The following is a 20,943-nucleotide window of genomic DNA, read 5'->3' as shown; positions in this document are numbered from 1 at the left end:
TTATAAGGGGCAAGCCATTGCTTTGCACGTCTGATACATCTGTCAGTTTAACATATATAATTGATTTACTCATAAATACCAAAGCACACACAAGACTGTCACGTGGTGGAACACAGAAAAGACAGAACAGTTGCCGTAAGAGTTAATTTCAAGTATGAGGTTTTGTGCTCATGTGAGAGAAAATCAGGAGGTGTTAAAGCCAATTTCAACCGATCTGCAAAAATTCCAACATTGCTAAAAATGACCGAGACTCTCACAAGTGATGTTTTCTTTGAAGACATGCAGGTCTTCAAACCTCAACTTTTACTTGATATCTGATATCGGTAATCTTTTTTCACTATTTCTTAAAATCTACTGAAAAATGATCAGTTGAAAGTCCTTATCAGATTAGCCTTATTTCAAGTAAAATGTTTCTTTAAGTGAACATTGTTCATATCGTTTGCTCCCTTCAACAATTTATCAAACCATCATTACAAACAGGTCTAAAAATGATTTTGTTGAAATGTTGTGATGCTAGATGTCGTCACAAGTCACCATTACAAATAGATGCTAACGCATTCTCCACCAGTTTATGGAACTAATATAAACTCTTTAGATAAATATGAAGTAGCTGTAGCTTATGAAATGACCAGAAAAGGCAAAAAAAAAAAAGGATGACCATAAGGTGCAAAATCTGAATGGCTGCTTAGGTTTGTGTCTCACATCAGCTTGCATGAAATAACAATATCAACCTTTCCACTTTTATTGTCAGGATACTTGCTTCATGTAAAATATTTCAATACAATACAGTACAATGCATTTCCATCGGCCATCCTCCATGTGACTGGTTGGCTGTGCCATCTTGTCATAAGGCTTGCCCACAGCATACAGCATCTAAGTGCTCTGGCAGCACCAGCTGATTTGCTAGTGCTGCCATGAAAACAGATTAATTTATAAACTACTAAAATCTTTTTTTGTCCTTTCTGAAAACCCTCAACGCCACAGCTGTGGGTGCTCCACATCCTCCCAGCATGCTTCACAGCAGCTTAGTTCAGTCCTCAGCTGAGGCCCTCTCAGGGCCACACACACAAAATAAACTAAAAGATAGATGGACAGACAGGAGGAGAGTCAGACAGGGAATCTGTCGATGCTGGCAGTCAAATAGCAGCTTTCAGTCTCATCCAAACTTCAACAGGGAGGGGGCAGGGCGCCGTTGGAGGCGTGGAGACAGGTGGAGAAGGGGAGTTGACACCACAGGTTAACGTCTGACACCCCCAAACCAAGCAATCTTCTCTTGGCTGGTTTCATCACATTGGAGTGATGGAAGCCGGTTGGACTCCACCATAAAATAAATTCACATTTTGCTCTATAGCTTTGTTTCCAATACTGGGGTTATGGTGAGTTATTTAAGTTTAGACTGTTGCCATTCACCTGATTGCTGCAGATGGGGTGGGGGGTGAGGGGTGTTTGTTTCCTTGGACATCCCCACATTCCTCAGTACATTCGTTTAGGTGGGCATGGTGAGAGCTCCGTATGCATGTGTGTATGTGTGTGTGCGTATGTGTGTGCGTGAGATTGGGGTGTCTCAGTAGCGGTGGGTTTGGTGGGAGTACTGGGGCGGCTGTTGGGAGGTAGAGGAGTATCCCATGCTGCTTTGGGGCAGTGATGTGCTTGGTCCAGGGTTCTGGTAGGCAGCATGTGGATTGGAGCGCTGCCGAGAGAGAAAACAGGAAGTCATTAAACACTGGTAATTATATTCATTAAGTTTCTGTTCTCAGCGTTTAAACAGATTGATTTAGGTAATGAAATGTGATCATTTTATTCTGTGAGGTACATTTTTAAATTTAATCCAATCAGGAGATGGTGGTATTTGTGGATCCAGCGGTGCAGCCATAACAACTAGCTAGAATCACTCAAAAGCATCAGCCATGAGAGGAAACCATAAAGCACATTCTGCAAAAAGCAGAAGTAGTGAACAGCATGCGTTAATGGGACATTAATGAGCAATCTCCACTGCCTTTAAAATCTATACGATGAGTCTCAGATATGAAAGTGTTCACGTTAATGACTTTAAGTTCGCATGCAGTGTTCCCAAACAAAATACTATTGCTAATTTGTAACTAATTATGCAAAAAAAATTTCGGTAATTGTTTTTATGTGAAAAATAAATCCACTACACTGATCCAACATGACTATTACAAAGCAAATAATCATCTAAAATGGTTTCAGTCACTAAAATATTTCTGTCCATTAGTTCTGATTAACATCTTTAAGGATGCAGCTGCTTTTCCATCCAGTGGTGCGTGAGGCTTACCTGGTAGTCTGAGGTCATGATGAGGCCACCTGAGGTAGTGGTGGGCGGGACAACTCGCACTTTCTTCAGAGGCGGGCCCTGGGCGTGGCTGTTGTCAGGGTTGCCCGTGTGCCCCGCCCCATTTGTGTGGTTGTTACCCTGCTGCTGCTGGTTCTTCTATCAGAAAAGACAGAGAAGTTGTTCAGCCCTGTTGACTGTTTGCTAGGAGAATTTACCTTTTTGTCTGTAACTTTTCACAATATAAATCTATTTATTCTTTACTTTTTCTGCCTTGTCCTCTGGCTCCTCCTCTGTTAAGAACTCCCTCTTGGGGTATGGAATCTGGCAGCCTGCAAACACACTGATGAAAAAACACAAAGCGTACGTTCACATGACAAGCCCAATCATTCAATTATGATTTTCAGCTCAAAATACTTGGCTGTCTTAAGATTTACAAGTAGTCCGCAATCTCTTTGTGGGTCTCAATACATGCAAAGTTTACAAAGTCACACAAATTCCAATCTGACTGTCCTCCTTCTTGTTGCCCCGCAAGAAATGGGATGTTTGTTCAATTTAAGACCACATACGAGTTGAAAAGATTCAAAAAAATATTCCCATGACCCAGAGCTAACAGACATCTAAGTCGTATGACTGAATATAAAAACCAACACGTCCAACAAGTTAGAAGAACTGGATACAAGCTGTGTGTATGGGTGTATTTCTGTGTGTTGTTTTTGTGACTCACTCAGAGGTGGGCAAAGGCTCCTCCAAAAAATAAGGATCCTGCATGGCCTGCTCAGATGTGATTCTACGAATGGGATCCATCGTCAACAGCTTCTGCAGCTGTAAAAAGAATGTCAGCCTCAAACAATAAAGAATAATTTGCCATGGAAAACCAAATGATAGATACATCAATGTCAAGCATTTGCAATCGTACTAGCAGCAAAACATCTAAACTCAATGCTAATTGCACAGCATTGCCGGAGGCATTTTAACTCACCAAGTGGAATGCTTTGCTGTCTGGTTTGACTTTATGTTTTTCCATGTACTTTATAAGGCTGCAGTTTGTGTATCTGTGACAGAGGAGGAACAGATTTACCAATATCCTGCCTGTAGTGCAATGATTCCATATAAAGTACAGCACTCAAGGATGTCTTCGTGCCAGCAGACATAGCTCTTTGCTTTGCTCTTACACTGTTTGTGATTTAAGAAACTGGGACAGTGGTGCAGACTCACGTGTTTCTCCTAAAATCTTTCATCAGCGTCGAGTGTTCTGGCATCTTTTTGATGTCCTCCCAGTCTTTATCTGTCAAATGAGGAAAAGACAGGATTATGCAACGTCACACACTCCCTCCCTTCAAAAACAGATTATTGAGGTTGTAAAGTCTGGATTACAATCTCTGCACACAAATGCTTGTGAGTTCACCACAACAGCCCCTTGTTACAAAATGATCATAGTGACCTTAGGATTCCCACACAAGTCAACATGCGTTTGACACAAGTCAGTGTTAGTATCTTTCTTTTTAAAACTTGAAAGAGATGTCTTGTCATCTAAGCTTCAGTAAAAGCTTCTTTAAGAAGACCTCGCATAGGCGTTCTCAGTCATATATCATGCAAAATCAAAACAATACTTCCATCAGACTGGTGAGTTACACAACTAGGGCAGCAGAGATGATGGAAGGAGAAAAAAAGATCAGAAGCCACTGAAGTGGAAAATATAGACCCAAATGTAGCCCTGCAAGTGAAAGTTTCTATGTTTATGACTTGGCTTCATCTATCATGTCAGTTGACGTTCAGAGCCCCAGAGATCATGTTATTGCCTTAAGACATACAGTACAAGCTAGAGAAGACCGACAAAATAATCTGCCTCGGTTAAGAATGGAAAGTGCTTATCCATCGCATTTTTTATATAAAAGCAGCTGGCAGTATTAATATATGTACACTGTGTGGAAAAAGTTTATCCTCAATTCCTCTCATGAAGCATTTATGACAAAACATTTACAAATATGTACATATTTAAACGTGTAAATGAGCTGTTTCCCCTCAGTATGGCAACACTGGAGTCTCACCAGCAGGGAAGCCCATGACGTTAAAGATGCGATCCAGTTGGTCGTGGTGGTAAGGGTTACTGGTTTTTATATCCTCCTGGCGACAATGGAATATAGGCTCAGACGTCAGCAGCTCTGCAAAGATGCAGCCAATCGCCCAAATGTCTGACAGGAAAGCAGAGCACACACCGGCTTAGGCTGTCACCAAAGTCAGTTCAGGTGGCTGCACACATTTACATATGAGAAGATGCACTGACAGATGGTGTTGCATAATTCTTACCAATGGCTTTGGTGTAGTGCCGAGCCCCAAGCAGTAGTTCTGGCGCTCTGTACCAAAAGGTGACCACCACAGGATCAAGATCGGCTAAAGGCTTGAGCGGTGAATTGAAGAGACGGGCAAAACCCATGTCAGCTATAGAACAGACATTATAGTCAGTAAAGAGACAGTAACCTCAGAAAGAAAATGAATTAACATTTCAAAAAGGTCACAATATACATACCTATCTTTACTCTACCCCTCTCTGGCCCTTCCCCCATCACTAAAATGTTAGCTGGTTTCTGGAAAAGAGACAAGAGACATATTAATCACTATAACATCTTCCCACATTCCAATTATTAGCAGCAAGTCAAATGACAGTGACTGCACTGGTTCATTTGCTCAGTTACATTCCTGTATCTGGAGGGTAATGAAAACTCTTTTTGCTGCCCCCTAGTGGAGGAAAAACAGACTGCTGCGTACAAGAACAGGTAAAACAATCACTGGCATTTAAAAAATCTGGAAACAGATTTTTTAAATGCCAGTGATATGGTAATTCTCTTTCTAAAAAACTTATTGTAAGACAAAAACCTTACGCATGTATGACAAATGTTAATAACTTAACTGCATTATTAAATTATAATTGACATCTTATAATGGCCACTAAACAACTACCTAAAAAAAACAAAACGCTGTCTGCTTGCAGCTTCATTCGCCCTTCAATAAACGTTGCCTTGTTTCCCTTTCTAACTAAATGTTTACTCCCTTACAAGGTCTCTGTGGAGGACCCAGTTGGCGTGGAGGTAATGGATGCCATCCAAGATCTGGTAGAGCAAAGACTTGACCATTCCTCTAGGCAGCTGAAGTGGCTTCTTGTTAGCCTTGGACGCTCTGTGGAACTTAATTATGTGCTACAGAAAGAGAAGATCATAGTAATTGTGGTTTGTGTGCTTGACAACAGAACACATTCACTTGTGTCACTGTCTACATTCCTATTAATCCAATCAGGTTTAGTGTGTACTGCAGATAAGGAGAGTTATGATGATATAATATATGTGAGCAGAATGTGAGTGTTATAGAAAATGACATTTTAATTCAGCCATGACCACGTTAGTCAAAAAGGTTAGTTTGAAATGCATCGCTGTAATATATACAAAAAGCCTGAGGTAGGAAAAGCACTCCTTCCTGCTCTTCCACAAGCAATCACCGAAAGATTTTGAACAAAGGCCACAACTTGTAGAAGAGTTAGAATAGATCAGAACCAGTATCAATGACCATAAAGACAAGATTAAGTCAGAAAAAACATGAAAAGGAGGACGTGGACTGGAGGAGTGGTTGCTAAATGGTTTGCAGGGGAATCAGAAGGGAGAGATGGGTTACAGCAGCTTAAATAAGACGTCGTGAAAGAAATCTGCCAATTGGATGTTTAGAATTGAATCAGTTGATCAATCATTTGATTGTGAGCTGGATTGGAGATTAACTACTATTAGTTGACGCAGCTGAAGCTATGTTCTATTTCTGACACCATGCAACAAATGACTGTTAAACACTTCTCGGTATGTGTATGTGTGTTTTAATATAACAATGCATAATCAGCACCACTCTCAGTCTGGCAAATAGTGAATATGTATATAAGCATCAATACAATTAGTAATTCTGTACTTATGTCTGTTGGGGCTTTTGTCTCTCGTTGAAAAGTGAAATGACGCATGCAAAGATGACAAATAAGGTAAAAAATACATTTAATAACCCGTAGAGCATGTGTTAATTAGTAGTACTGTTATAAGAGCTCACATAAATGGGAGGAAATCTGCAGTGTGGGTGTTGGTCTAAACTCAAACTAAAATTATTTATACAGAAAACACATTTTTTACCACATATTTTAGACATAGTCAGTTGACAATATTACATACAGTATTTGAGAAATCCTGCCATGCACCTCTAATGTGTGTGCGTGTTTGTTTGTGCGTGCGCATTGTTTTACCCAGAGATCATGCTCAGCGTAGTCAAAGAGCAGCCATACTTTGCGGTCTGCATGTGACAGGAAAACCTTCTGCAGCGAGATGACGTTGGGATGCTTCAGCTCTCGCAACAGCTGAAACACACAAACCCCATCAGAGAAGCCACCACACACATTTATAGGAGATATCATCATCTGCAAAGAGAAGATTTGTACTGATTCATGTGTGTATTAACTGTATTGACGACGATAATTAATACAAATACAGTATACATTTTTTAGTGAGAGTTTTTATTAATGTGTCTACCCTTTGTATAGATTATATTAATATATACAGTATATATTTATAGATATACTCTATATATCCTAATAGATATTATTCTGTGTTATTTGTAGCTCCTCGGTCGTTACCGTACTTGCTTAATGAAATCTACTTGGTGAAGGTGATTCAGACGTTACATAAACCACTTGGAATGGCATGAGCGTGTTTAACAGAGACCAAACAAAGGGACGGAGTAAGCTAAGCAGTTCTTACTGCAATCTCTCTGCAGGCTGACATGGAGATGCCAGTGCCTTCAATCTGCTTGAGGGCGTAGTCTTTATCATCCTTCCTACAAACACAGAGAAGCAAAGCAACATAAACACCAGACCAGACTGCAGGCCCCCTGAGAGAAGTCTGCACAGAAACATAAAAGGGGGGCACTTGGCATCTGGCACAGGGAAGAGGGCGAGTTGCATTACCTCCAGATTTTATGTAATCAAGCTCACCTTTGAGACTCAAAACAATAGAGGGGGTAAGGAAACAGGCCCTGTCTGGCAGCTGGCGAGGGACGGAGCAAAGGGACTGGCTCTTACTTGAATGAGTTGAGCACAACCTCCCCCCTGCCTAATCATCTCATAAACCCATGCTTTATTCCTCCTCAAGCCTCATCCAACTGTTGCAGCATAAATGAGCTCATGGAGTCTCATAAACAGCAGTGAACACTAACATCTTTAAACACTTTAAGGCTCTTGGGTCGCTCTGGCTGCCAGTATGTCCGGGTTGTGATAATGGGCCTAGTATGAGCCTAGTTGCTGAAGCTGCCTTTGCGTCTCTCCGGCTCTGGTCCAGACTGTAACAAAAATGACATTACTAACAGCAGGAAAATAGGGAATTTATAAGAGATTTAAGGACGAAGTTGGGTGGTGGCTTGTTGTCCCAAGGGTTGATGGTGCATGAACAACAAATTCTACAGTTCTAGTCCAGCAAGCGTCCAAAGTTGCTTTCCATTCCTGATCATTCTATCCCCTTATTTCATGTCATCTCTCCACTAGTGCCTAAAGGCAAAAAGCAAATAAAAAAATGCACCAAAAATGAGGCTGAAGGTGTGCTGATGTTAAAACAAAACAAAAAAGACAAATAAAGAGGATGAAAGCATAAAGATATAGCCATGTCAGTTTATATAACTGTAGACTTATCAAACCATTGTGTAAAAAACTTTTTCCTGCAGCATCAAAATTTACCAACACTCATCACATCACCCACAAAAGCTACTGGTGCAACAACCTTGGGAGGAAAAAAAAATCCATACATCAGATAAGTTTTAACAAAAACCACAAGCAAGGCAGACCACAAACCCGGAGGTAAACCGGATGTCAGTAGTTTTCTACCAGCCACTGAGCTTCACCAGCATCCTGTGATCCGACTACAACCATCCCACTGCCTCCCGTGCTGAGCTGCTATTTCTCTACATAAATCTCAAAGTGCACGCCTCCACTCTCCGTGGCAAACTATTTCAGACTTGATTGGGAAAAGAGAGAAGTAATTAAAATGTATTTTGGTGACGGAGGGGGCTGGCGAAGGGTTCACGGCTAGAGGCCTTGCTGGTCATCAACTCACCCATCTTTTCTCTTCGCCTTGAACACATGACCGTAGGTGCCTCTTCCCACTTTGCATCCTTCGTATTCAAACAGGTCCTCGACACGCTCTCGTTCGCCGGTCAGTTTCACTTTAAAATCATAGTCCATTTTCACCCCTTCTTTAAGATTATGGTATCCTTCGCTTCCTTTTCAAAGCTTCGCTTGGGAGGCAACTAAGCTACTCCAACGAGCTCGGTTTGGTTATTCGGCTAGTTGCCTTCCCAAGCGTGGAACCTTTTTTTCGTCAGCCGAGCTTCCACATCGAGTGTCTGGGTGATTCTATTTGAACCAGCGAGGATGTTCGGTGCTCAGAGATAGTCCAAGTGGAAAACGAGACCGAAATATATTCCTTTCTCTTGTTGCTGCGTTTCTCGCAGCCGGTATATGTTCCAAAGAGACTCACTCGGTAACGACGCCGTATTCACGCACCGTACTGTCGTAAAATGTCGTGAGGACGTCCTTGCAGCAGAGAAAGAGCTGTAGAAAATAGGTGGACAGGTTACACCACGTGGAAATTCATACAGCGTCGCACATACTGAAAACCCCCCCACATCTTTTGCCATATGGTGGCAAGTAGTAAAATAATGATAGTAAAATACAGGCCCATGTATATATTGTCGATTACCACTATATTACAGAAAACGCTAATATAGATGTTTTTAATTCAAACAAATAAAGATGAAATAATAAAATACGATATTTGTATAATTGGCACAATAACAAAAATGTATTACAAAATGAAATCCCATATAAAAAGTGTTTTATAGGGCAAATAAATGCATTAGAATAACGTTTCGTGGATGGAAAATGTAATTTAAATAAAACTGGATAAACCGACTGTTATAGGGTAGTAAATCGCCAAATTGAAAGCAGGACGGAAAGACGCAGACGTTCCAATTTAATTTGAAAATGGAATCACTGGATAAAATTCTGATGGGGCTTCAAATGACCGACAAAATGATAACCTTGAGGTATTTATTGCGACGTTGCCATGGCCGTTAATAAAGAAACACTCAGTGCTTTTCCAGTGCTGGAAAAAAATCCTGTGTGACTGAGTTTTATATAATAATTTCCATGGGGGGTTCTGTGTAGCATCAAGGCATCTTAGGGGTGTTGTGGCGGTCTGTAGGGAAACATGTTTATTATGATACAATGTTTACTGCACTTTACTGTATGATTACATTGTATTGACAGCTTGTGCTTTGAACTACAGCTGATTATTTGATACTCATTGGACCATATTTCCTTCTATTTATATACTGTAGTTGTTTGGTCTGGAGACAGTGTCACTGAGGAAAAGACAGGAGACAGCTGGAGGTAGCAGAGATGAAGATGCTGAAGTACATCAGATAGATAAGGGACAGCACATGTTAGAGGTTTTGGAGATAAAGTCAAGGAGGCCAGACTGAGATGGTTTGTACATGTCAAGAGGAGAGATAGTGAATATTTTAGTAGAAGGATGCTGAGTTTTGAACTGCCAGGCAGGAGGCCTAGGGGAAGACCAAAGAGGAGGTTTATGGATGTAGTGAAAGAGGACATGAAGGTAGTTGGTTTGAGGGAAGAGGATGCAAAAGACAGGGTTAGATGGAGGCAACTGATTCGCTGTGGCAACCCCTGAAGGGAAAAGAGGAAGGGGAAATAAAAAAAGAAGTGTGTGTTTCACATATAGTTTATATTTGTTGTGTTATTTATTTTTCTTTTTAATTGTGTAGTTTTTGCTTTTCCATTTTTTCTTGCTCGTTGTTCCCAGTGTTGGCCAACAGATTTAGAAGAGTTCTATGTTTTTTTTTTTTCCTTCACTAGGAACCATCGTAATCAGGGTGGATGTTTCTCACGGACGAAGTCATGTAACACCACTGGTCCCATCTTGATTTGAGGGAGAAGGGAGAGCAAAGCGAACCGTCCATATTACCGCTGCTTTGTCAGGTAGTAAATCCGTTTAATGCCATTGTCATGCCATATAAAGCTAAGATAACACCAAATTTTAAGTTCTGTATACATTGAGTCCATTATAAATCTGTTTGTCACATTTATATGTGTAAAGTTAATCAGTCTGGTAGCTCACTGGTAAGTGAGTTAACACTAGTGTCGACGGACTGCTAATTTGCTAATTTGCTAGTGCTCGGCTAGCAACTTAACCGTGGCGCACTCTGAATGACACTTCGCTCTGTTGTGTAATACACAAAACTGACTGATGTTTCTGTGCGGAATTGCAGCTAGTCATTGAAAGTCATTTACTTCTCAGTTATCTGAATCTGTCAAAAAGCTGACAAGATTCTTTGTCTTTCTAACTGCCCTGCGTTTACCCAGATGATGCCTCCGTATAGTTCGTCATGGTCCGCCTTTGTTGAACACCGATTGGATAGCAGGCATGTCCGTCATTATAAATAGGCCCCTGATTGGTGGATAACAAGGATGACAACGCCAGTTTTGTTGCTTGATTCCATTGGGTTCAGTGTATGGCCTTCCGCAGCTACTTTTGTAATATGGCTAATATTATTCACACGAAGACTGTTGTTATTCGAATGTCGGTCGACTATCCTTTACAACGAACGACCCGACGAGTGTTAACGTATATCTGAAGTAAGATGACGGCACGGTTCGATTGTCGGACTGAAGGCTAGCACCATTTGCAAGAATGCTGTACCTTGAGTCTTACTTGTAGAGTCTTTCGGCAGAAAATGGATGGCCTAGTGTTAACTGTCGGCCTTGGATAAAGATTAGTTACATCGAGGATAAGACAGCCGAATATCTTCCCCACGTTTTTAATTCAACATAGATCGTTCTTTATGAATAGTTGAGACACTCCACCTGAATGGATGTTGGGGTTCAGCCCTTATTTGTAAAGGCAAAGGTGAAGCTGTTGTGATTGCAATTCATGACAGCCCATTCCTGACTGACCCTTTGACTCATATAGCACTTTCCACGGTGATGGACCCTCCTGGTGGGGGAGATGAACGGAGGAGGCAGGCAGAGCGTCTTCGACGGGAGGAAGCATACTATCACTTCATTAATGAGTTGAGTGAAGAGGAGTACCGCCTAATGAGAGACAGCAACCTCCTTGGCACTCCGGGTGAGGACAAAAAAAAAACCCTTGCTATGTTAACACACAGACTGGGATTGCCAATGTAATCATATTTCACAAACATTCACAACACGTGAATTTTACAAAGGATGTGTCACATCATAATGTGTCATAGTAATGATCTGTTCCTTTCTGGGTAGTTCTGCTTGACCCACTGCTTTGAATATTATTTCACAGGCGAGGTGACTGCTGAGGAGCTCAGGCAGCGTCTTGATGGAGCAAAAGAGCGCATGTCATCTCAGCCCAGCAATGAGCAGCGTTCACAAACAATAGATTCTGGGGAACACCAGAGCAGCAGCGGTGAAGGAGAAGAAAGAGGAGCTGGTGTGAGACGAGGGACAGGTGGGGACAAAGGGGACAGACTTGTCTCTGAATAATCTTTTGGAATTTATCATGTGTTGTTACAACATTACTTATGAATACAAGACAGTGCTTTAGTACTGGACCAGAACTGTAAAACAGTTGATATCTTCCATGATAAATGATGTGAAACTGGGTTATTGTGAAGTGCTAATTTAAAATCAAGAGTCCTCTTCCCTTAACTCATTTCAGGCAGTTTATGATGAGTATTGGTTGGTCCTTTAGTTAAATTTAGAATCAGCAATCAATAGAATTTACATGTGTTTAGGTTGTAAAGCAAAGGATAAAACTGTCTGGCTGAAATTGTCAGTGTTCTAAGAGGACACAGACAAGCAGCTATGTTAGTAGCAAATGTTTTCCCCCTTTTTATTAATGAATTTGAAATGAAAAAAAATATTAGTATCGTCTTACGCATATTTGTTTCTTGGTTGATGTTTTTTTTGTTTTTGTCTTGCTTTTTACAGGGGTTGCAGAGTCTGGAGCAGAAGCTTCTAATGGTGACTCATTATTGGAGTGGCTGAACACTTTCAGACGCACTGGCAATGCTACCCGTAGTGGACAGAGTGGCAACCAGACATGGCGTGCTGTCAGCCGAACTAACCCTAACAGTGGAGAATTTCGCTTTAGCCTTGAAATCAACATCAACCATGATCAGCCAGAGCTGGGAGAACATAATGACACTGGAGATAATTCAGAGTTATCTGTGACTGCCCCAACCACAACTACACCCTCTATTCGCACTACTTCCTCCTTTTCCAACCCCCGACCCTCAACAACGGCAAGGCCTGCCCCATACCCCACCCCCCGTCCAGCCCTCAGTAGGAGGATACAGACGCGGCGTACACGCAGCACCTCTACAACTCTTTCAATGAGTCCTTCTGCACTTCCTTCAGCTGTCGCCACCCTAGTTGCTGCTGAGAGGAGAGCTCCCACTTTGAACTCTTTAGGACCCCCTCTGACTGATTCCATTCCTCCTGTTGATCCTCCGACGCCTCTACAGCAACAAACCCTGGATGCAGAGGTTGAGCAGGGTGGTGATCATATGTCTGCCTCTATAGACTGCCCCCATATTTCACCCCAGTCTTCATCTCAGGCCCCACTAGCAGGACACGAACCTCGTGGCAGTAGGACTCGATCACGTGGCCGTGCACGCAGAGCAGCAGGTGGGGTTTCATCCCGTTTGTCAAGGCGAAGCCGTTCCCCATTGCACAGGTTACCTGTTGCCGGCACTACTCAACCTTCAAGCAGTGATGTCAGTGACACTAGCGTCCATACTGTTAATCCAAGCGGTGGCACAAACTCTGATTCTGTTGAAACAAGGGAGACTGTGGCGGAACCTACGGTTCTGGCAGAACCAGCTGCAGAGATTGGAGAACGTGAGAATGAATCTCAAGTAATAGGATCTGGAAGTTCTATTCGACGACACCCAACTATCATGTTGGACCTGCAGGTAAGAAGGATAAGACCTGGTGAAAACCGCGATCGAGATAGCATCGCCAGCAGAACACGTTCTCGTGCTCGGGTGGCTGAGAATACGGTCACATTTGAAAGCGACAGTGGGGGATTTAGGCGCACCATCTCTCGCTCTGAGCGAGCTGGGATCCGCACCTACGTGAGCACTATCCGGATTCCATTGAGGCGCATTAGTGAGACAGGCCTAGGGGAGCCCAATTCTACAGCCCTACGTTCCATCTTGCGCCAGATCATGACCGGATTTGGGGAGCTAAGCTCCTTAATGGAGACAGAAGCAGATTCTGAAACTGTTGCGAGCCACACAGATGGCACTAGTATAAATAATAATTCCAACTCAAGTCGTCTCCATACAAACGAGAGCGCAGGTGGCCAAATTGGAACAAGTGGCGTAGATAATGAAAGGGTTGGGCTTTTGGGAAATGAGGAGGATCAAGGTGGGCAGACTGGGCTTGGAGGAGGGATAGTAAGCACCACAGAGGGACGGGCTACGAGCAGAGACACCAACAACCTGGTAGAAAATGGTACTCTACCCATCTTGCGGCTGGCACACTTCTTCTTGCTCAATGACGAGGAGGATGATGAACACCCCAGGGGCCTGACCAAAGAGCAAATTGACAATCTATCCACACGTACCTATGGTCAGGCCAGCTTGGAGGGGGAGATGGGTCGTGCTTGTAGTGTCTGCATCAACGAGTATGCCCAGGGAAACAAGCTGCGTCGCTTGCCATGCTCCCATGAGTTCCACATCCACTGCATCGACCGCTGGCTCTCTGAAAACAACACCTGCCCCATCTGCAGGCAGCCCATCCTCACGCTGCATCATGACTGACCTATTTGCTCATAAACACAACTATTGTGTTCTCGGCTGGCTGAACTGAAGTGATCTAAGTGGGCTTTGCATGTACATACCGCTTAAATGGTTGCATTTGTTTGAAAATATCCCTTGGGTTGAAGTTAATAAGGGTGAACCAAAAGGAAAAAGAAACTATAAATGCAGAGAATTAATAAAACTTTATTTTTTTAGAATCTTTGTTTTCAGCAATGTAATGCTTTATTTTTCATTCATTCTTTTTTTGTGACTTGTTTCTCTGGTCAAAGCTTCAGTGGCTCATGTCAGAGGATGACATTCATTTAAGGAGCTTCTATAGCTGCTGCTGACGAGTCTGACTTAAACTCTAATGCCTGATACGTGTGACATCTGTGTCGCATCTGGACTCCATAAAACACTTTAAGACCTAATTTTTTTCAAGCTGTATATAGGTCAGCATTGCTTGTATTTAAAGGTTTGGAAGCAAGATGCACCTCAGATGTTATCAGTTTAGAATGGAAGCAGGAAACATCCCGTCTTTTTTGCATTAACCATTTTAAAGTTTTGCCATTGATTTTAAAGTGAGCCTTTTAAGTTGTTGAAATGATTTATTGAGAACTGTGTGAGCCATGTGTTTAAAATAAGTTAATTTTGTACTTGTAGTCAGTGTCTACATACAATTTAATATGATTTAAATACAGAATTCACACTAGCAAGTCACCGAATAAATCAGCCACTTTGAAGTCATTAATCATGCGTAGCACAAATGAAAATATAATATTTTTGATCAGGAATTGATAGTTGTATTCTTGTATAAGTTGTGCAATATGGAGGGTTTTTTTTCTTGCTGACCATTATAGTTTACATTGTATACCTGATTATCATCTCCACTTTAAAACAGTGTTGTTTACCCTGAAATTGTTTCCTTTTGGTTCCTGCAGTTGGTCCCGAACAATGCCTGATAAGTACTCTGATGTAAATCACAAAGTTGCATTGAGTAACTGACCTGATAAATCTGCTGAAGAAAAACTTGGAATGTGAAATTAGAAAATAAAGGTTTTACAAATATGTAGCTAACTCTGAAATCATTCGTTATAATTGATGCTTCTTTAAAGCAGAATTTCTGTCTAATTGGGTAATTTCTTGCAGTCTGCTTCAGTTCAAGTACCAGTGCAACACCTGAAAGATGCAATTTTAGTAACATATTCTTGTCTGCTTTTAATGTTTTATTTACATGCACAGACATTGTCATTTCTAGTGTCACATAGTTGGATCATGTGGCTGCGTACTCAGTGTTTTCAGGGTCACTTTGTCTATCGACAACACTACACCAGATCTACAACATCTCTGCGGTGAACATGTCACTAATAAAACTGCAGGTATGATGCAGTATTATACGTCAAAATGTGTGAGTGTTTCCTAAGAATGTCTGGTTAAAGATGCTGTGTGTGGGAGCACGCTGAAGAAAAGGTTCCACCCAGTTGAACCGCTTCTCAGAAAGCTGTTCAGAGTGTCCTCCTGGGAGACTTGGGAGGGAGGAGCTTGTGGCTACTCAGTCAAGAAGTGAATATTTATTCGTTCCTATTTAATGAAATGGAAATCAACATTGGAAATTTGTATTGTTACAATGTGATGAGAGTAAATGTAACAGTTAAATATGTTACTATGTAATATAATGAATGACTTGGGTTTTCTTCACTGCTCCTTAAAAATGGAATAAAATGCAGCTTTGTTATGCCTGAAAATCTGTTGTGCATGACTATATACTGTAAGAAAAAGTTAATTGGTAGCTTCACACCACGGAAAATGAAACAGACACTTACTGTAGTTCTCATTTTGGATCTCCATCCTAACGTGTTTTACTTTGAAAGTAAACCGGAAGTTAGACGTTTTCGACTTCCTGTCTACGGTCCAACCTGCCCTCCACCGTATTACCTCCGCTTCACCGCCGAGTAACGATGATCCCCGAGCAGCAGCAGCAGCGGCGGCGGCCGCCACCTGGGCCTGGGGCATCGAACTACCTCTCTGTCTGTCAGCCGTGAGCATGACACCGCTCCGACATTTTCGTCCCAGCCTCACCGAGACGCGTTCAGCCACGGCAAGATGTATTTCAACCGGAGAGCCAAGAAGATCCACAGCGAGGGAGGTAAGCGTGAGAATATTCCTGCTCCGTTAAGTGTTTGCTCGATCGATACCGAACCTACTGATTAGTCTGTGGCTGATTATTGCTGCAAAGATTATTATTTTTATGTCATTATGTATAAATAGGCCTGTTATAGCGGTCGTGTATGTCGTGGTGCGCATGTGATGTACTTACCGTGACAACAAGACTGCGGCATGCGGGGCGACGGGCTTACCCGTTATTTATTAAATCCGTTTTGGTTTATGGGCACCGGTCGGTATGCAGTCTGCAGGTGCCCGACTGGAGGTAGCACCGTTTACCTTTTGTATAAACCGGTATCATTTATATAAATGTAAGAAGACGTGATCTGACTTCATATTGCATTTCGCAATTGATTGTTGCTGAGATGAATGTGTGTCGTATGACCTTACTATTGATGGAATGTTGTTCCTCACAGCATGATGGTGGTATTATGTAATTCTGTCGGCCACTCATATCTAGAGCTCACGAATTTTATCATATATTATTTTCTTCAGGGTTGACTCGCCTAAATATTTATATTAAATGTGATTTTTGGTCAATCCATATGTGATTCAGCATGATTTCAGTTATCTTTTATTTTAAAGGCCAAACACAAGGACCTCGACCTCGATCAGCCTATTAACCCGCCGACTTAAAAATCACGTGACCGTTAAAGAGCGCTTCTGGATGTCTCACCTTAAGGCCATTCTACATCCAGAGCCCGTCCCAAATGTTATACAAACCCAATTGTGTTCAAAAGGAATTGTATGTGAAGAATGCATTGTAACTGCTTCAGGTATTAATTGGAGAGGAGATGTGTGTGTTTTGAAACTTGGATGTGATGGGTGATTTTTCGTGGGGGGCGAGCTGACATCTTGTTGGATTGTCCTGGAAAAGGGGAGCATTTGTTTGGTTCATTCAGTGGATTTTAATTGTGACTAGAACATATTGTCAGCTGTTGTGTTGTTGTGTGTGTGTGTGAGTGGGGCTGCATGTCCAGAATTAGAAAACAGGGCCAATTGTAAGCAGGGATGACATCTGAGCTGTGTGTGTACTGTTATTCTGTAAATTTACCATTGAATCTTTTGATACTGAGACGTTGTTGCGAGAAAAGTTTTTTTTGACCGTATAACAACACATAAAAAATTACACAACTTGTGATTGACATATTTAACATTTTGGTATTTGAAAATGTTTTAGTCCTGTGGTTAATGTGGGATGTTCAGTCATTTAAATGAACACGTTTTTGTTTTCATACGGTTTAAAAGTTGTACAAGAGTGTTTAGCGCTGCATAATTTCATTTATGGGATGTATAGGGAGCGATACTCTATTATGTACATGTGTCCCCTCCTGGATTCTCCATGCTGCCTTTACTGTAATCTCTTGGAGCTTGACCTCTTGATTCTTTGTTCCAATTAGGGAACTGCACATCCCTGGTGATGACGTCTGCTGCTACCAATCTGTCACATTTACTCACACAGTCTCAAACTGATGAATACATAGAGAAATATTTGTATTTATATTTATGAAGTACATAAATGGTGATATAACAGCTGAGTATTTTCCCATGTATCTCTAATTGCCTTGGACAATTGAATACTCACAAATCATTTTTACATTGGTGGAGGAAACCGTTTACTGTATAGAAAAAAATACTGGCATTATTTCACAATGTAGAGTTGTTGTTGTTTTTTTAGTGAACATACCTTATAGGTTTTGCAGATTGTCTTGAAAGTCCCACAGGATTTATTTAAATTTAGTTGCAAGGATGTATTTTTTCCCCAGTATTTTTGGTTCAGGTTTATGTGAGTCATGCAGCTCAGCCAACTGTCAACAATGCATCTGTTTTGTTAAGATAATGATTGGTCGTCATGGCAGCCGAGCTACTGAAGATGCCATGTGGAAGATACTGTAAAAAAGAGGCTGAGTAAGTTGCACCTTGGAGGCACGTCTGTGTGGACACAAGAGGGCGCTCTTGGGCAAGTTATGAGTTGTTTTTTCCAAAGCGCGCATCTGTCATATACAGGCATGAATCTTGTCACTATGACTGCTTCCAGTGACAGACAATTCCAAACACATTTCCCATTCAGCTGGCACAAGAAAGTGGCGTTTGGAGTACAGTATGTGTATATTGACATGTTGTCTTGTGTGTTGTTTTCTCCCGCCGCGGCCTCTCCCACACCCACAGAGCAGTTAGTGTTGACCACCATTAGGCAGGAGGCTTCTGAACTACAGGATCCGGGCCAAGGCACCAGCGCTACCATGCGTGCCTGCCTCACAGACAGGTTTGACAAAAGTGAGTTTGCTCAAAATAGACTGGATGAAGCCCTAAGTAATCTTGAGTCCCAAACTGCATGCGGCCATGGGTGGCGACTAGGAGCAGGTGTCTCCCAACCCCTCGCCCTGAAGAGCTACCAAGTCTAGTAACACAATACAGTGTCTGGTTGATGTCTGCAAAGGTTAAGACATGATATTAGTGCTGTGGACCCTTTGTGATCTGTAGCTCCTTTGGGCCTGGAGTGATGAATGTTGAACAGACCTTAACCCTCTCACTGCATGTGCTTATAAATAGTGGGATGGCCACTAACAGCAAACCATGCTTACGGAGACGGATCGATATCCAGTGGGTCATTTAAGCAAAATATTAATATTGACTAGCTTTACTTATGCATGCTGCAGAACACAGGTCATACACGTATGGACATGGCATCCCTGAAAAGCATGTACATCAACACTGCTGCATGCATGAATGACACATGTGACTCTATGGCAGGGGTGTCAAACTTGTTTTCACTGAGGGCCACATCAGCATCATGGCTGTCCTCAAAGGGCCAGATGTAACTTCTAAAGGTAACAAAATGTAACTACTCCTTAAAGTTGAATAACTGAATTTATTACTTATTCAAGTTACAAACATTACAGTTGCACAGAAAAATATCTTTTCTTGTTTCTCTGTTATAACATCAATCTTTTGTAATTTGTCAGTTTTGGTCAAAGCAGTTTATTTGTAGACACTCTGACCTTTTGTGCTCTCGCAGGCCACATAAAATGATGTGGCGGGCCACATTTGGCCCCCTGGCCTTGAGTTTGACATATATGCTCTATGGTATGGATTTAGAGAGGGGGGAGGCAGGGGAGTAGATGCATGTTGGGGTCTTGCATATTATCTATCATTAAAACACATGTGTTCGCCCATGTGTGAGCGAGTGTGAGTGTATGTATGATGTGCATATGCATACATTGGTTTAACATGTGTGTGCTGCATTCTCACCTGTAGGATTATCAGGTTATAGATTAGCAGCAGGTGAAGTTGCAGAGCAGACATTCAGGGGATTATCATGCTCGCTCGCTCGGCCCGTAAGAGGCTTTCTAGTCTTTCCTCCTACTCGGTAAAAGCGGTGAATAGTCCCACTGGGAACGCATGAGACTAGGTGAAGCAGAATCTGCGGACTCGGCCTGCAGGCCCCCAAGGAGGCCAAGACAGCCATGGGACGCAGGGGCGGCCCAAGTAGAGGACACTCTGTTGGTAATGCTTTCCTGACAAAACAACACAACCGTGGGTTTAAAGGAGGATAGGAGGAGGATTTTTCGGTCAAGAACACTTTGATGGAGCCTGTAACTGACGGAAAATTTAAAACTGATGCCTTGCTGTCCAAAAAATTTGCAGCAATGTTTCCAAGAGAATAGAAAAAGCATGCTAGGATAATAGTTGTTCGTAACATACTCTGATTTTTCCTTGCATATTCATCCACACACATTCATTTGCCTGAGATTGTTTTGACAAATATTCAGATGACAAAAATGTGCCGACAGCCAGATTATCTGTCCTCGGTGTGGAGTGTGTGGGTACAAATGATTCAACAGCTTGGAGTAATTGCAGCCTTTTTACTATAACTGCTGCTATAATTAGCAGCTCTTTGTGTCTGGCTCATACATCATCGGGCTGGATGCATGAAAGGTGGTGCGTCTCTTTTAGACATGACCGAATTACACGTCTCCAAAATCATATTTGCATCGTTTCAAACACAGTTCTGTTAGTCATACAAACGGAGGCTGAAGCGCAGAATCATGGCAGTGTCGGGTGAAATAAGCTCTGGATATCCTGGAAAATGTGGATTAATTATGCAGCCTGTCACCATCCATTATTCAGTAGCGTATCCTGCTTTTTAACAGTGAAAGTCTAGCCCCGGGCCAGGGCGGCTTGGGTTTAGCCCAAAACACAAGGTCATAACTCCGTATTAAGACGTCGTGAAGGTTATGATGAGTGACATCTTCTTGAAATGTGTTGATGGATTTAAGTGTGCATTGGCCTTGATACTCTAGTTATCTGAACGGGTAATTTCATCTGCTTGTTGTGTGAAATCTATTTGGTGTAATAGCTTTCTAGGTTATGTGCTGTAGAAAGACTGAATAACAACTACAGATAATCATGATTGAAGTCTGGTTAAAATGATTGATTTTAAAAGAAAATCTTGTTTAAGAATCAAGATTGCTGATTTTAAGACCAGATTGTTTGTTGAGGCCAGATCGGTTTATGGTTATCAGAGCAGTGGCACCCGGACTAGTGTAACAGAGCGAGCTTTGGTCCGCCTGGGTTTCCTGCTGACTCACTGGAGGTGCATCACTAATGAGTTACAG

The 20,943-nt window shown here is 42.0% G+C and overlaps 3 protein-coding genes across 8 annotated transcripts in view; 2 read left to right on the top strand and 1 right to left on the bottom strand.

The window, feature by feature from the left end:
• Nucleotides 1–737: 737 nt before the first annotated feature.
• On the bottom strand, nt 738–8,846 carry cdk8 (cyclin dependent kinase 8). The gene is made up of 13 exons (XM_068344000.1): nt 8,416–8,846; nt 7,072–7,147; nt 6,561–6,671; nt 5,347–5,487; nt 4,821–4,878; nt 4,601–4,732; nt 4,342–4,485; nt 3,509–3,578; nt 3,273–3,345; nt 3,018–3,115; nt 2,555–2,633; nt 2,294–2,449; nt 738–1,690 (listed from the first exon to the last, which is right to left on the bottom strand). The coding sequence occupies exons 1-13, from the start codon at nt 8,541–8,543 to the stop codon at nt 1,565–1,567; spliced, it is 1,392 nt and encodes a 463-aa protein (XP_068200101.1). The 5' UTR covers nt 8,544–8,846; the 3' UTR covers nt 738–1,564.
• A 1,440-nt stretch (nt 8,847–10,286) lies between these two features.
• Nucleotides 10,287–15,893, top strand: rnf6 (ring finger protein (C3H2C3 type) 6). Its single transcript, XM_068343864.1, has 4 exons — nt 10,287–10,361; nt 11,353–11,508; nt 11,698–11,862; nt 12,345–15,893. Exons 2-4 carry the CDS (start codon nt 11,367–11,369, stop codon nt 14,180–14,182), a joined length of 2,145 nt encoding a protein of 714 aa, XP_068199965.1. The 5' UTR covers nt 10,287–10,361; nt 11,353–11,366; the 3' UTR covers nt 14,183–15,893.
• Nucleotides 15,894–16,112: 219 nt separating this feature from the next.
• Nucleotides 16,113–20,943, top strand: part of atp8a2 (ATPase phospholipid transporting 8A2) — a 41,373-nt gene continuing 36,542 nt past the window's right edge. For 4 of the 6 annotated variants that reach the window (XR_011039037.1, XM_068343744.1, XM_068343746.1 and 1 more), the window contains exon 1: nt 16,113–16,307. Coding sequence is in view for 5 of the 6 variants with exons in the window: in XM_068343744.1 (XP_068199845.1) it covers nt 16,265–16,307 (43 nt within the window). In the remaining variant the exon portion in view is untranslated. Of the gene's footprint in view, nt 16,308–19,630; nt 19,832–20,943 lie in introns of those variants that run through there. The other 2 variants (XM_068343745.1, XM_068343743.1) reach the window with 1 other exon arrangement.

This window comes from Antennarius striatus, chromosome 20 (genome assembly GCF_040054535.1).
Source record: "Antennarius striatus isolate MH-2024 chromosome 20, ASM4005453v1, whole genome shotgun sequence".
Taxonomy (NCBI): domain Eukaryota; kingdom Metazoa; phylum Chordata; class Actinopteri; order Lophiiformes; family Antennariidae; genus Antennarius; species Antennarius striatus.
The sequence above is the reverse complement of the archived record's forward strand: the minus strand, read 5'-3'. Positions and strand labels throughout refer to the sequence as shown.